Here is a 15,557-nt window from a genome sequence, read left to right on the forward strand (position 1 = left end):
GTTCAATGATGCGACTTCCTATTATTTTGCCCTGCCACTTAATACTCCCAAAACTGTTCAGAGATTTGTTGTCATTGGATCATTGTTTAAACACATTGAACTTCATTAGGTATATAATTTCAAAGTTTAAGCATCAAAACCATAATATGCTGTTATAAATATAAAAACTTTCCATCTCATTATTTAATATTGAAAAGTACTCTTTATTACCTTAACCCTGTCCCCTCCTAAATATTTCTCTCATGTATTTCATTCTCAGCTTCCTCGCTCTGCGTGCAGTGAGAGCTGTGGTCCTGGATTCAGAAAATCCCCCCAGGAAGGCAAGGCTGCCTGCTGCTATGATTGTACTCCTTGTCCAGATAATGAGATTTCCAATGAGACAGGTAAGTGCCAGTCTAACTGGGGTATTTCCCACCTCTTCACAGTGTTCTGCAATTTCTAAGCAGATGGAAACTTTCTGTGAATGATCAGCAGAGATAAGCACTATTATTTCATTTAAAAGTTATAATGTTTCAGTTCATTGTATCATCATTTCAAAATTTCAGTCTGGCCATTGAAATTCATAATCGATCAATGTTTGTTTTCTCTAGGCATTGGTCTCTGTAGAAAAACCACTTTATCTATCCCAGAGCAGTCTGCCCATTTTGTCATAGCTTTTAACACACGGTACAAATTGTCAACTTTCCTTGTTTTTGAAAACGCATTTATTCATAATTTACACAAATTTTATGGTTGTGTCCTTACCATCCTTACTTTCATAATTTCAATCATGGCTCTGGATTCATCAAAGATGATCAGAATTGTATTTGAACTACTCTTTGTTATAGTTATGAATATTTTAAGTAAGGTTTTTCATGTTTTTTTGTCTCTTAATGTCTTGCCTGCATGCATGAATATGAACCACAGGCAGGCTTGCTTGGAACACATGGAAGGTAGCATAGGGCATCAGACCACCTGGACATGGAGTCTCAGATGGCATTGTCTTACCATGTAGGTGCTTGTGACAGAATATGGGCCCTTCTGGAGAGCCACAGGTGCCCTGTACCAAACAACTTTTTTTTTCAGTACTTTATCCTTAATATCTTTCATAAATAACTTTCAACATTCCCTTAATTATTATCTTTTCTTCCTTGTTTACCTACATCTTCTTATGCATACAGGAAACACCATGGTACATAATATATAAGGAGAGTTTGATCAGCATATAACATAGGTTTTAAATTCCTAAAGTAGTTGTGGAGCAAAAAATATACATTAGTGTAGTATATCACAAAAATTATCATGAGAATGTTCCATTGAACAAAATATTTTTTAAATTAATAATTGTCTATGTAGTATGAAATTAAATCTAGATTTGTATCACTTCTTTTCATTTGATTAACCTAAGCCCTAAAGTACTGGTAATACTCATTTATTATTGCATACAAATGACTCTATCTTTATAATGTGTTAATAGAAGCATTGCTGAACATAAAATAGGTAAATTATAGAATACTGACTTGTGACAACAGTTGAAATGGCATCATCACTCCCATTAATGGTAATGTTGAGATTAAGCCAGGCAGAGGTGCACACTTCTGTGGCGGTATTTTACTTGTACTGAAATATGATTTTAATTGTATGTTAATAAATAAAGTTGCCTGGGGGTCAGAGCTATTAGAGCCATAGCAAGTGCGTGGCGGCGGTGGCACACGCCTTTAAGGACCTGGAGGGAGGTACATACAGGCAGTGACGAGGCAGTCACATGTTTGGGTTTACAAACAATGAGAAGGCAGAACAGCTAGAGTATATAAAGACATACACACAGGAAGTAGGTCCCTTTCGGAGAGCTCTCTTGGCTGAAGAGGATCCCTGAATCAGGAAGGGTGAGGCTCTTAGCTCTGACCTCTTGGCTTTCTTCTCTGAATCGGCTCTGTGTTTCTTATTTAATAAGACCGTTGGTTACATCTACACACTTCTGTTCTCAGAGCAACTCAGGATTGAAGTGCAAGGATCTGTTTTTCACAGCAGATTTGGGCACAATAGCAGAATCCTATGTTGAAATACATCCAAGGAACAGAAAATAGGCATGAGGTGACTGAAAATAGTGAATGTGAGAAGCACACACAGACACAATGTTGAATATGGAGAGAAAACCAGATAAGATTTCCAATCATTATGATTTCAGTCTAATTAGATTCTTTATTTATTAATTTAAATATTTTGAACTATAATCATTTCCCCAAACAATCAGGGATTTAAATATTATTTCATGAAAATGTAAATTTTCTAATTTTAGAGTGTTTTTGAAGTGCCTATTTTCAAAATGTGTATATTAAAACTATATTATATAGACTGTCAAAGACTTATCGTGCATATAGATGCTTTGTGTGCATTGGTGGCATGGTAAGTTCAGGCACATGTTCCATGTATATATTGGAGGAAGACTGAAACCTCAACCTCAAACCCTGAATGATTGCAGTTCAAGAAGACACTTCAAGACAGTTTGAGAAAGAAGACACTAAAACATAAATGTTAAATGGTTCAGAGCAGAGAATCTTACACTTCAAATCATGTAGAATAAACTGTACTTATCTTTGAAAATTACATATTTAGTCTCTGTGGAATACTTGGAACATTTTATATACCCTGTACTCTTTACCAAATAAGACATGGGGTTATGGCAATGATGAATTCATGCTGTTAGAAACCAATAGCCAGTAAATCCATGGGAAACTGAAGAGGAGTGCCTTGAGAGTGAGGATTGTGTGAAGGCACACAATGAAAGATACCCTTGAGAGCTTGTGTGGAGGTTCTAACAGGGGAGTGCAGCTACTTGTATACACATGATTGAGGATTTGTCCTGCTCCATTTGGGGAAGGTCCTCCTCTTTGAACACGTGTACACCTTCAGGAAGGATGTACATGGAGCGGTTAGGGAGGAAGGGGACACCTTCCTAGCCAGTCAGATCATATGAATCAAGCCTGGCCCTCAATGGGGTGACAGATGTTGCAGCCAGACCAATCTCCAACCATCATTGCAAGGAGCCTGCTTGAGAACTCGGATGGTGTTAGTAGTCACAAGTAGACACAGCACCCTAAGCAGGTATGGATGACATCTTGAGAAGTTTATCAGTTAGTGAATGTTCAATAAGGCCTGTCAGTGAAGTCCAATAGAAGTTTACTAACATTACAGTAAAGGCCAGCATTATCATTACAGGATATAAAAATAAATAAATATAAAACTATACATGAGGTCTGTCATCTTTCAATACCGAAATCTTAATGTTTTCACCTTTAAAAAATCTATTTGAAAATGGTCAAATATTATGTAGATTATGAGGCATATGGCTGAACCATTTTAGGATATGAAAGTATTCTTTCAGCTTAGTGCTCTATGTTCAGGTAGCTTATGAAGTTTTGGATGGATAAATATGGTAATAATATTTTCTCAGTTACCTCATACTCTGTTTGTATAGGGGTATCAATTACTTTTGCAGAAAAGGTAACTAAACATATAAAATTCACCTATGATTCAGTATATCTTAATATACAGTTATGTCTAATACAAAAAGTATGTGTTGGTCTTTACACTGAAATATCCCTAACATGTCTGTTTCAACAACAGCAGTATGTGTAGCTATGTAGAAGGTACACAACTCCTCTGCTTTGTGACAGAATAATACATGTTTATCAGTTAGTTATTTTCTTGATGCTATGACCAATTACTTGACAAATTGGCTCTCAGTTTGAGAGTACTGTCTTCATGTCAGCAAGAGTAGAAGCTGCTGGGCATATTGGTACTGTAGTCAGGAAGCAGGGAGAGAGATGAATACCCTGAGCTCCACTTTTTTTGGGGGGTCTGGGACTCTAGGCCATGGAATGGTGCCCATACTCTCTCAGTGGGTTTAACCCCTTCCACGAGAGTGAGACCCCCCCAAACTGAAATGCCCTCACAGACTCAACTTAATATTTGTCTCCTCAGAAATTCTAAGTTCCATCAAAATTAACCATTGCAATCTGTCTCTCTTCCTGCAAAATAATTAACAAATCTACTCTATGAGAGTGTAAGTTCACTGAGCAAGAGGGGACTTATTCTCATTTTGGGAGATCATGAATATGAATATGTGTGTGTAGTCAGATTATGGTGCCTGTAGTAAATACTTGAAATAAAAAAAAGATAATCTTGGCAAAATCGTGAATTCAATAACTTGTTTAAATAATTTCAATAAATATAAAATTGAATAAGTCAGTTTGGAAAAATTTTCAACCAAATGAAAGGATATAAATACATTGATACTTATGTATTGTTTATTTTAGATGAAACTTACAAATTGTCATTAGGAAATTATCAAAGAATTACTCCATCACACACTAAGACTAGTAAAAATGTTTATATTATCAGGCAGTGGGGGCACATATCTTAATCCAAGCATTGTAGAAGCTCTGGCAGACATAGCTATGAATGAATTGGAGGCCAGTCTTTTCTACAGAGTGAGTTCCTGAACTGCCAGCACTACACAGAGATACCCTGTGTAAAAAACAACAAAAATCACTTTTATGCCTATTTGTTAAATAAATCTTTTCTCCATGCAAATGACTAAACACCAAACAGTTTCAGAAATGGAAGTTTTCATGCTATGAGGACTCTAATAATTCTCATTTCTGCATGAACCATCAGAAAATGAACAAAGTGGGGAATCCAATAAACTCCATGAAAATAGATAAATTTTGGGCCAATGACAGAAAAATATAATACAAAGAAATTAGAAAAAAACTCTTGATAGTGAACTCACATTACCAATTCCTACTTGATGGATTTCACAAGGAGGGAGTCTTATGAATAAGTTAGGTTTACATAATTTGTTAATAATTTATGACTATATAAAAAGGTGTAGATTCCATGAAAAAACAAACATTTTTATGTACAACGATGAAGTGAATAGAATTGTTCACTTCAAATCCCAATAAAGCCGGGCGATGGTGGCGCACGCCTTTAATCCCAGCACTCGGGAGGCAGAGCCAGGAGGATCTCTATGAGTTCAAGGCCAGCCTGGACTACCAAGTGAGTTCCAGGAAAGGCGCAAAGCTACACAGAGAAACCCTGTCTCGAAAAATCAAAAAAAAAAAAAAAATCCCAATAAAGACAATGGGTAGAGTCAATTTGAGGTTATTGATTTGAGATCATTTAGGAATTTTCACTATTGAAGACTAATTTACTTGAGTCTTAAACAGTGAAGAGAAGAGATGTAGGTATCATGCCAAACAACTGGTGCTGGGAAGGGGCTTGGGATAAAAGGGGAGCTTGAGCACAGCCTCAACAAAACTTTTATTTATGATCAGATGTAGATAATTGTGTGAAGTGTCCTGATAGACACTATGCAAACACACAACAGAACCACTGCATCAAGAAAGCCATGACATTTCTGTCCTATGAAGACTCCTTGGGGATGGCACTCCTGCATGGCCCTGGGCTGCTTTCTACTGACAGTGGGGGTTCTTGGTGTCTTTGTGAAGCACCACAACACTCCCATTGTCAAGGCAAAAAAATCAGGCTCTCACTTACATCCTGCTCATCACTCTGATCTTCTGTTTTCTCTGTCCATTGCTCTTCATTGGCCATCCCAACACAGCCTCCTGTATCCTGCAACAGAGCACATTTGCGGTTCTGTTCACAGTGGCTCTCTCTACTGTCTTTGCAAAAACTCTTACTGTGGTTCTGGCTTTCAAGGTCACCATTCCAGGGAGAATGGTGAGGTGGCTGATGATATCAAGGGCCCCTAACTTCATCATTCCCATCTGCACCCTCCTCCAGCTTGTACTCTGTGGAGTTTGGCTGAGCACCTCTCCTCCATTTGTTGACTCAGATGCTCACTCTGAACATGGGTACATCATCATTGTTTGCAACAAGGGCTCAATTGTAACCTTCCACTGTGTCCTGGGATACCTCTGCCTCTTGGCACTTGGGAGCTACACTATGGCCTACCTCTCCATGAACCTACCTGACACATTCAATGAAGCCAAGTTCTTGACATTTAGCATGTTGATGTTCTTTAGTGTGTGGATCACATTCCTTCCTGTGTATCATAGCACCAAGGGGAAGGTCATGGTGGCCATGGAAATGTTCTCTATCTTGGCTTCCAGTGCAGGCCTCCAGGTCTGCATCTTTGCCCCCAAGTGCTACATTATTTTGTTAAGACCAAATAGGAACTCACTGCATTGCATCAAGTACAAGGCACTTTCTAAGAGAAAATTCCAACCTATAGCTTAATCCGCATGTTTCTTAATTACATATAAGTCTTTAAGACAGTTTAGCACTATCCCAACAGTCAGATATAATGTAGCAATTTCAGATTTTTTGTTTATTGGTTTCCTGTGTTGATGAAGTCAGTATTTATTCTCTTATCTTCCAATATGACTTACTTTTTTCTCTGCATTAGAAACTTGATTTCTATAATATTAATTCTATTTGTCTTCTAGTATTAAAGAGAAAGGATATGAGTTGTATATCATTCTTTACCTCTTCAAAATTTCATAACTTTGCCTGTGAAATAACATATACTTCCATATGTATCTGAATGATTCTGATGTTTTTGATATGTTCCACGAATACATCCTGCTTTCATTTCATGTATGCTTTCACTCTGAATAAAAGCACATTTTAAATAGTGAATCAGATCTTGACATGGTGGAAATATTTTGCCAACTGTTTGCTTAATGAGGTGCACGCTACAGGAGAATGCAGGACAATTTATATCTTTATATCATAATCCAAGGTCAGATTCAGAAAACTGGACACTCCCGTTAACAGATAATTACAGGAAGCTTTTGTTAAATCTGTGAAGAATGTCAATGTCCAGCTGTATCCAGGTCATCAGAACCTGTACTCAGTTGTCTCTCTGACCTTCAATATCCAAATAGTGGTTTTTGTACTCCCCTCTTCACAATTCTTCACTTTTGATATTTTTTCTGTATTCTTCCAATTGAAATTGTGCATTGTGTGAATCCTGCATATTTGTAAATACACCTTTCTAAGAATTCATGAACCTATTCTCTGAGAACAACAGGCTTTCATCCTCTCTTTTCTAGGGCACTGCACTTTGCATAAATATGTAAGTCTGCGATGCATGCTTTGTATATTGTCATCTCTAACCCTCTTTTAATAGTCCTCAAGCTGTAAACTTGCAAGAATAATGTAGGGGATATGTTATTTTAAACTGTATAGTTATATTAATAAGAAGCTAGATTCTATCTTTGAGAATTGGTTCATTTGTTTTTTTGTATTTATATATGTATATGTATACATGTATTTATTTATTTATTTATACTTTTTTAATATATCAGATCTTGACTATAGTTTCCCCTCCCTTCTCTCTTCCCAAGTCTCTACCCCAACTTCCGCTATCCCCTAGATCCATTCTACCCACATTTTTCTTCAGAAAAAAATAGGCCCAACCCAGGGAAACCGACCAAACATGGCATATCAATTTGCAATAAGACTAACCAACTCTTATCATATTAAGGCTGGATGAGGCAACCAGTAGGAGGAACAGAGTCCCAAAAGCAGCAAAAGAGTCAGAGACATCCACCATTCCCACTGTTTCCAGTCCCACACAAATACAAACTGCACAGAGGGGTCAAGGACTCTACATTATTCCATTTTGAAATACATTTATTTCATAAAACATGTTGTGATCATGGGTTTTTTTCCTCCCTCATTTGCTGCCTGATCCTCCCTAGTTGCCCACCCAACCAACCTCCTGACCTCTTTCTCTGCATTTTTTAGAGAACAAACAGGAAAATAAAACAAAGAAGCTAATGAAAACTAAAGAAATCAGATTAAAGGATGAAAACATACATATAAAAACAGATACACACAAACAAGCAGACACAGGTGTGAAGCTTGCAAGATATGCTAGTGCAAAGGTGGTACAAAGCTTTGGAGGAGTAATCACCAACCTTGATTCGACTTTAGGCCCCCAGCAAGAGGTGGAAATCATACCCCACACTGCTTTTGGGAATTATCACCTTAGACCAAATAGGTCAAGTATCTATTGTAAAACAAATGACTACTGTTCTAATAAAGGACTATATCAATAAAATGATTACTTATGATGTTCTGGTGTATGTCAGTGTCTTGCTCAATCAACATCTGAGAAATTTCCTCCTGCAGGTGCTGATAACAAATACAGATGACACCTATAGGCTGACATTATATGGAGAATGAGAGAATATGGACAACTCAGGCCAAAGGTTATATCTCCATCAGTTCCTTCCCCTTAGGCCTAAGAGAACCCTGTGGCAGATGAGGCAGAAAGATTGTCACAGCCAGAAGGGATAGAGGACACCGAGAAGACAAGGCCCTCTAAATCAACAGTATAGATGTACATGTGAAGTCACAGAGACTGGGAAAGCGTAACCAGAGCCCGCACAGGACTGCATCATATAGAGTTTTAGAATTGAAAGGAGAAGTGCACACATGTGGTCACATGCCTCCATTCCTAACTCAGTAGCTATCTCCAGTTTGTAACTACTTGCAAAGGAAAATCTAGTTGTCTCCAGGGGAGTCTCTCTGTGGTCACAAACTACTTTTTACGGTAGGCTGCCATTCCAGCACTAGATGGCCAACAGAAAACACTCAACAGCATGTTTAGAAGTTCCCTGTGTCATAGTATACTGTCAGGACTTTTCCTTTTTCTCTCTTTACATTTTCTCTTATATTTTATTATATATATATATATTATATATACATAAATTCCCTTTTTACCATACAGGTATATATTAACTGTTTACCCTTTGTGTATACATGATGGTTTCTAATTAGTGGTTTTATGAGATTGCAGTGTATGTGAATAAATGGGTCCCTGTTTCACTATCTGTACTTTTGTATTTTCTTGGGCAAATTTCCTTCTCTTTGTTAATTTTTTCCATTCTGATGTGTTAATTTTTGTTTCATTTTGCTACATTATTATTTCATATCAATTATAGTATGCTATATTTTATTGCTGTTCTTTTAGATGCTTGCTGCTTTTCTAATGATGGAACGAAATGGGGTTGCTCCAGAACAGAGTGGAGATCTGTGGAACTGGGAGGTGAAGAGGGATAGAAACCAAAATCATTATATATAATGTAAAAAAAGTATTTTCAATAAAATGAAAAAAGGATTTTTAAAATGTCATAAAAACACATATTTGAAAATCAGTAAGACCAGTTTGGTAAATAGTGAAAAATCAAAATTATGAGACAAAAATCTCTCAATATATTACTGATTTTATTTTATTTTATTTTTTTATTGAAAATAGATTTTGTTTTCATCCTGTATTTTCTGATCATGTTTTTCCCACCTCCAGCTCTTTGCTGTTCCTCCCTATCTCCCTATCACCTTAATCCACACCCCCATCATTAGAAAACAGCCATATAAAATAAATAAATATAGAACAAACAATGCAGAATAGGGTGAACAAACAGAAACAGTCAAAGAATGAACAGAAAATAAAAAGGTAAACCACCTTTGATATCATTTTGTGTTACCATCAATTCTTTGGCATGGGGCTTGTCCTGGTGTGTTTGTATATCCAGTGAGACACCATTGGAAAAAACTAATTTTACCTTTAATTTCCTAGGCAATTCTGAATCTCTTCAATGATCACTTAAGAAGTTGGAACATTCTTCCTAAAGCAACTGAGTTATGAGGAAGTGATCAAAAGTGAAGTGGGAATTTTTTAAAAAATAAGCTCGTGTTCTTACTTTCCAATTTAATAAACACCTGGTAATGGAATGCACAGCAGGACAATTAATCTGCTAGGAATAAGATTGAATTGAAATTAAAATTTATGAAAACATGCAATGTCAAACCTTTTCTTCTTCTAACAACAAATGCAACTGCCATGGTGAGAGCATCAGGTACAACAGAGATATTTTCATCTTCAGGTCCCAACTTAAAACTAAGGTGCTTCTTGTATAAGCATCTTTCCAGTTCACATATTGCCATTCTCTTATAGAATGCAACATATACATCAGTACACACACAAATATTGTGTGTACTTATGCACAACAATTGTTATTTCTTTGTATTAGTTACTTCTCTCTTTCCTGAGAAATTATTACCTGAAATGAAAACTGCAATGGAATATAGGCTTATTTTACTTCATAAGGACATCACATTGTTATTGAAGGGCAGAAACAGCTGGATTAATATGAGCTGTAGGCAGTGAGAGCTTGAGGTATCACCTTTTCACATATTAGAGGACAAGGGAGCTGAGACTGAATGCCACAGCCTGAATGAAGCAGAACCTATAAATGTCTTTAATAACCTACTTCTACCAGATAGACTCAGAGTCTTAAAAGTCCAACAGCCTCCATATCACCAAAATCTGGGTATCACAAAGGACTAAATTAGAGCAAGAACAGCAGTATCTTGTTAGAAACACCCAGAATTTCAGATCCACATTCAACATCTAAGAGTAGTACTGGGATGATCTGGTTTCCATGAGCACATCCCATACTTTCACATCTGCATGTGTAGACGCATTACCTCTGCTCATTTTAGCTACACACCATGTATATGGCTTTCCTCAGCAGAAGATATCCTAGATGCAGTATACTCTCAAGGTCAATTTATAGAGACTCTGAGCCAGCCTTACCTTACTTGTTTTCCACAATTCTGAAACCTATATACAAGCGACCTTGAACCCTTTATTTTTGCATCTTGTTTTGCTTCCGAAATGACAGAAAATTTAAAATATAGTCTTATTTTGCTACCATCTGAAAGTGTAGTTTTGTCTATATGGTATGGTTGCAAATACCAGGAGATTGTGTTTTTTAAGGGACTTTTTTTGATTCATAGGCAGAAAGTTGTGGTGTACCCACACATGGAATAGACAAGTAAAGCAAGCTCTCTAGGGGCTACTGTGAATGCATGGTCTCACTTCAGAATTTTACCTAATGTGTGTTATACATCATGATGATTCTAGTTCTGGTGAGGCCTGGGATGACATTATACTTTTTTTTTATAGAAACAGAATATTCAGGGTAGGAAATATAGCCCATTAAATTAATAGAAATTTTGCACATGAGTCCTCTTTCTCAATGTTGACGATTCCTCTCTGGTGGTTCAGGACAAGAAACTATTGGTTTTCTTTGGCCTTTATATTATCTACTAAGGTTGTCAATAGAACCCTAATATTTTAATCAACACATCTCTTGCATTATATCCTTACTGTCTAAAACATCCAAGGAAAAGTTTTTCAGGAAGCAACATATGCAAATATTGGGAGAGTGCTGAATTTCTACAAATTCCTATAGGTGAAGGAGGAGGTTGGGAGGGAATAGGAAATCAGATTTCCACTGGAGAGAGGTGGGGTAATTTTTCTCTGAAAGGGAAATAGTCAGAAATTTTCTGATGTCACATCATATGCTCTGCTTGGGATAGAGAAGAGAAAGAGCCTGGAGTTAACACAGGTATTTTTGAAACTCTGAGTTTCATCAGGAATTCACTGTAAAATTATTCAGAAGTGAGAATGGACTTTTTCAACATTTTTTTATTAGTATTTTCAACTTTTGGAACACGAATAATATTGTTTTGATGCAAATGTTATTCATCATATTTTCAATTAGTTTCTATTTCAGCTTATATTTGGGTCATTTGAACTATTATGAATGACCATGTCCAGTTCTGTCATTTCTGTCAGACAGTCCACATGGATGCATTTGTCATGTGTTATTGTCTCTTTGATGCTTAAATTCATCTGCACTCATGTGGATGGTCCACACACATGACCATAAAGGTCATTTCAGATTCTATCCGAATTGAGAGGAGAGATGGACAGGAAGAAATTATGTACCAGTGACATGCTCCTGCACATTCTAATTTACTCATGTTTTTTCATTCCGTGGGAGTTTAATTTTTCATACCACCATACAGAGATTTCTTGTTTTATGCAGAAAATTATCCTTCCCAATATCCAGAAGACATTTATCTTGATATTTTTGTGGCAAATACTCTTCAACTGCTCATTTAATGGACCTGATTATGAAACTTTGGGTAACTGTCTACCAAATGCCCCCTTGGACAAGTTGCCTGGTAAACTTTCAAATTTTTTTCATGACCAAACTGAGTTATTGTGTATACACGTCTGTGCATTTTGTGTCTCACAGTCTCCATGAGGTGACTCTCCATCAAGTATAGATACAACTTCCCAGGTATAGATAGGGAAGGGAATTTCTACCCATGGCAGCTACATTATGATGTATCATCAAAGGCTTTAAATACTATTGTACATATTTGTTTGTTTTACTAAACAGCATAAGAGAATTTTTGTAATTCTTTGCACAAAAATCAATGCAGAACAATGTATCAGTGTCTCTTCTGAGTTGGGTGTCATTAGCACAGAGTAGATGTATTTAAGTAAATATGTAGTTTGTGTTATAAATTTTCAAAAATTTCTCATATTGTTATCTTCAATGAAGTATGAAAATCCCAAATTCCCCAAATATTTCTCACAGCAGATATAGGAGGACTAAATTCTCACATGTCAACATGCTGGTGAACATGACTACAGTTGTTTTCATGGAACTGATCAGTTTAATTACCTTCTGGACACCAACACACAAGTTTTGTACACTAAACTCTGAATGTAGTCCTTAAATATGAGAAGCTAGCTCTTCAAGGAGCCTAAATATTCCAAGTCAGCATTTAGGGATTATTTGAGGTTGTTTTTTTATCAATGCTATATTTACACACTGACATTCTGGAAAGAGATTGAGGATGTTTTTGTCAATGCTGTATTTTCACACTGACTGAGATTCTAGAAATATAAAGATAGTCCTATTCTGCAATGTAATCATTCATTTACTATCATTCATATTTAGGTTCTAGTTTCATTTTAAAGACATTCAGAGACTTTTCTTAATTGTGCTTCTGTTAGATGTCACTGTCTCCTGAATATTATAGGAACTTGCATTGTTGTTTTTTTCCCACTGTCTCCTGAATATTATAGGAACTTGCATTGTTGTTTTTTTCCCACTTTAAACATACATTGAATTTAAAAATCATATTGGCAACAATGTTGGTTTTGATTGGAATTTGATACAAATTAAAGTATTCTATCTTTATGTCCCATTCTCTCTCTGTTTTATTTTTGCTTTTCAAGAAACAATTTCTCTGTATAGTGTCACTTCCAGATTTTGAAGAAAGCCTTAGACTAAAGGCCTAAATGAAAATTTTTCTCCAAGTGTTTCACAGGGTAAAAATGTAATTTTGTCTGAGCATAAGATACAATGACTCACAGGATTTATAGAGAGGGCTTCATTCTTATCTAAAAACTCTGAACTGTACATAAATAAAAATATGTTTCTGAATGGAATATCCTTTGATGGCTCATCAGAAACTTCAAAATACACAAAAGAACTGCCTTTACAGGATTTTTAATTGCTTTTTAATGTAATTGTAATCAATGTAACTGATTAATTTCCAATATGTTTCTTCGTGGTGACTTATTTCATGTTAAAAATACAGTGTAGCCGGGCAGTGGTGGCACACAGCCGGGCGGTGGTGGCGCACGCCTTTAATCCCAGCACTCGGGAGGCAGAGCCAGGCGGATCTCTGTGAGTTCGAGGCCAGCCTGGGCTACCAAGTGAGTTCCAGGAGAGGCGCAAAGCTACACAGAGAAACCCTGTCTCGAAAAACAACAACAACAAAAAAAAAACAAAAAAAAATACAGTGTACATTTAGAAAAATTTCTGTTGCTGTCAAAATACCTGACAACAGCTTAGGAAATACCAGTGCATGACCACTTGACCTTTGCTTTTATTTCTTTAAAAAAATTAACAATAAATATATAGGATATAGATATAATAAGATAAAAGGGTAGATTATTGAACCTACTTTTAAAGAACAACAACTTGTTTAAAATATTTTACATTGGTATAGATTTTAGTCTATTGATACAAGTTTAAACTTAATTTTGTTATACTGTATATATATTTCTATTCTCATTTGAGGTATTATGTTTATGTAACTCATTTAGATTGTAGTGATAATTAAAAATACAGATTAATAATTAGTCTTCTATGATAGTTAAACTTGTACCATGTTAGTTAAGTTTTCTAGCTATACATAGATATATTTCAGATAGTCAGGTAATCTTCAAACACTTCAAAGACCTACAAAATATGGCATTTAAAATATTTTTAAAAATTTAGACTTTCTGGACAATGAGACATGTCTGCTCCTGGCAGCACCAATTTACTTCAGAGAGGAAAATGGACATTAAAGACACTCCGTATGGAGTTTATCTTCACCTTGACAAAAATAGCCATTTGGGCAAGAAACTGTTCTTGCCTGGACTGCTTGATCGACTAGTCATATAAGACCTATAAAAAGGTGACCACTAAACTTTGCTTGACAAAATGGTCCTTTGGGTTCCTGCTTTACAGAGAAAACTGCCAGACATTCTACAAAACACAAAGAAAAGTGACTGAGAGACTCTAGGCCTGTGGGCTAAAGACAGATGCCCTAACTTTACAAGAAAACTTTAGATAACTGTCCAGGCTGCCAACTGTCTCTACCCTACAAGACTCCCAAAAGTTGCTTACATCCTTCTCCCATTTCTCAGGTCATATTATATCCTTCTGAGGTCTTTGATGTAGTTAAAGACTAGTTACAATTTTCCTTAGTTATGATAAAAAAAAAATAAGTTAGATATAAAACCTTAGACTCACAAATATAAGATAGATAGGATATCTTGTTTAATTTTGCCAAATAAACTAGTTATTATTAATAGACTAGATATTATAACTGTAATTCTTGCTTGATAATTGTTTTGTTATCTGTAATTTTACTATGTAAAAATTAAAACCTTCCTTTTTTAAAAAAAATGGGCAAGTGCTGTGGATATCATTCTGTATAAATAAAATACTGATTGGCCAGTAGCCAGGCAGGAAGTATAGACAGGACAAGGAAACAGGAAAATTCTGGGAAGTGGAAGGCTGAGTCAGAGAGACACTGCCAGCCACCACCATGACAAGTAGCATGTGAAGATGCCAGTAAGCCACGAGCCATGTGGCAAGGTATAGATTTATAGAAATGGATTAATTTAAGATGTAAGAACTAGACAGCTAGAAGCCTGAGCCATTAGGCCAAACAGTTTAAATAATATAAATGTCTATGTGTTTATTTTATAAGTGGGCTGTCGGACGACGGCTGGGGTTTGGCGGGACCTGGAGAGAAAACTCTCCAGCTACAAATTTCAACTTAGAGAAGGTGGGTTTTATTTTTCTCATGGTTTGACATGCAGTTATCGTGGTGGATGAATATGCAGGAACCTGAGAGAGTGAGTCACATGCTTTCACAACCATGAAACTTTGAGCAAGTAATGCCACTGCTCACAACTATTGTTGTATTTTTAAAAGTTAAGTGTATGTCTATGTGGAGATGTGTTCTCATGAGCACAAGCACTCATAGAGTTCAGAATACAATGTTGAAACCCTTATAAGTTGTATTTCATGAGCCATTGGATGGCGGGTAATGAGAAAAAAACTCAGGTTCTCTGTGTGAGCAGTAGATGCTCTTAATTGCTG

The 15,557-nt window shown here is 36.2% G+C and overlaps 1 protein-coding gene across 1 annotated transcript in view; it reads left to right on the forward strand.

Moving 5' to 3' along the window:
* LOC128120813 (vomeronasal type-2 receptor 116-like) overlaps positions 1-15,557 on the forward strand; it is an 89,104-nt gene that overhangs the window by 48,687 nt on the left and 24,860 nt on the right. The window contains exon 6 of the mRNA XM_052755020.1: positions 260-383. Within this exon, the coding sequence (XP_052610980.1) occupies positions 260-383 (124 nt within the window). The remainder of the gene's footprint in view (positions 1-259; positions 384-15,557) is intronic.

The sequence above is a fragment of the Peromyscus californicus genome, unplaced genomic scaffold, assembly GCF_007827085.1.
Source record: "Peromyscus californicus insignis strain IS unplaced genomic scaffold, ASM782708v3 Scaffold_2__1_contigs__length_46816999, whole genome shotgun sequence".
Taxonomy (NCBI): domain Eukaryota; kingdom Metazoa; phylum Chordata; class Mammalia; order Rodentia; family Cricetidae; genus Peromyscus; species Peromyscus californicus.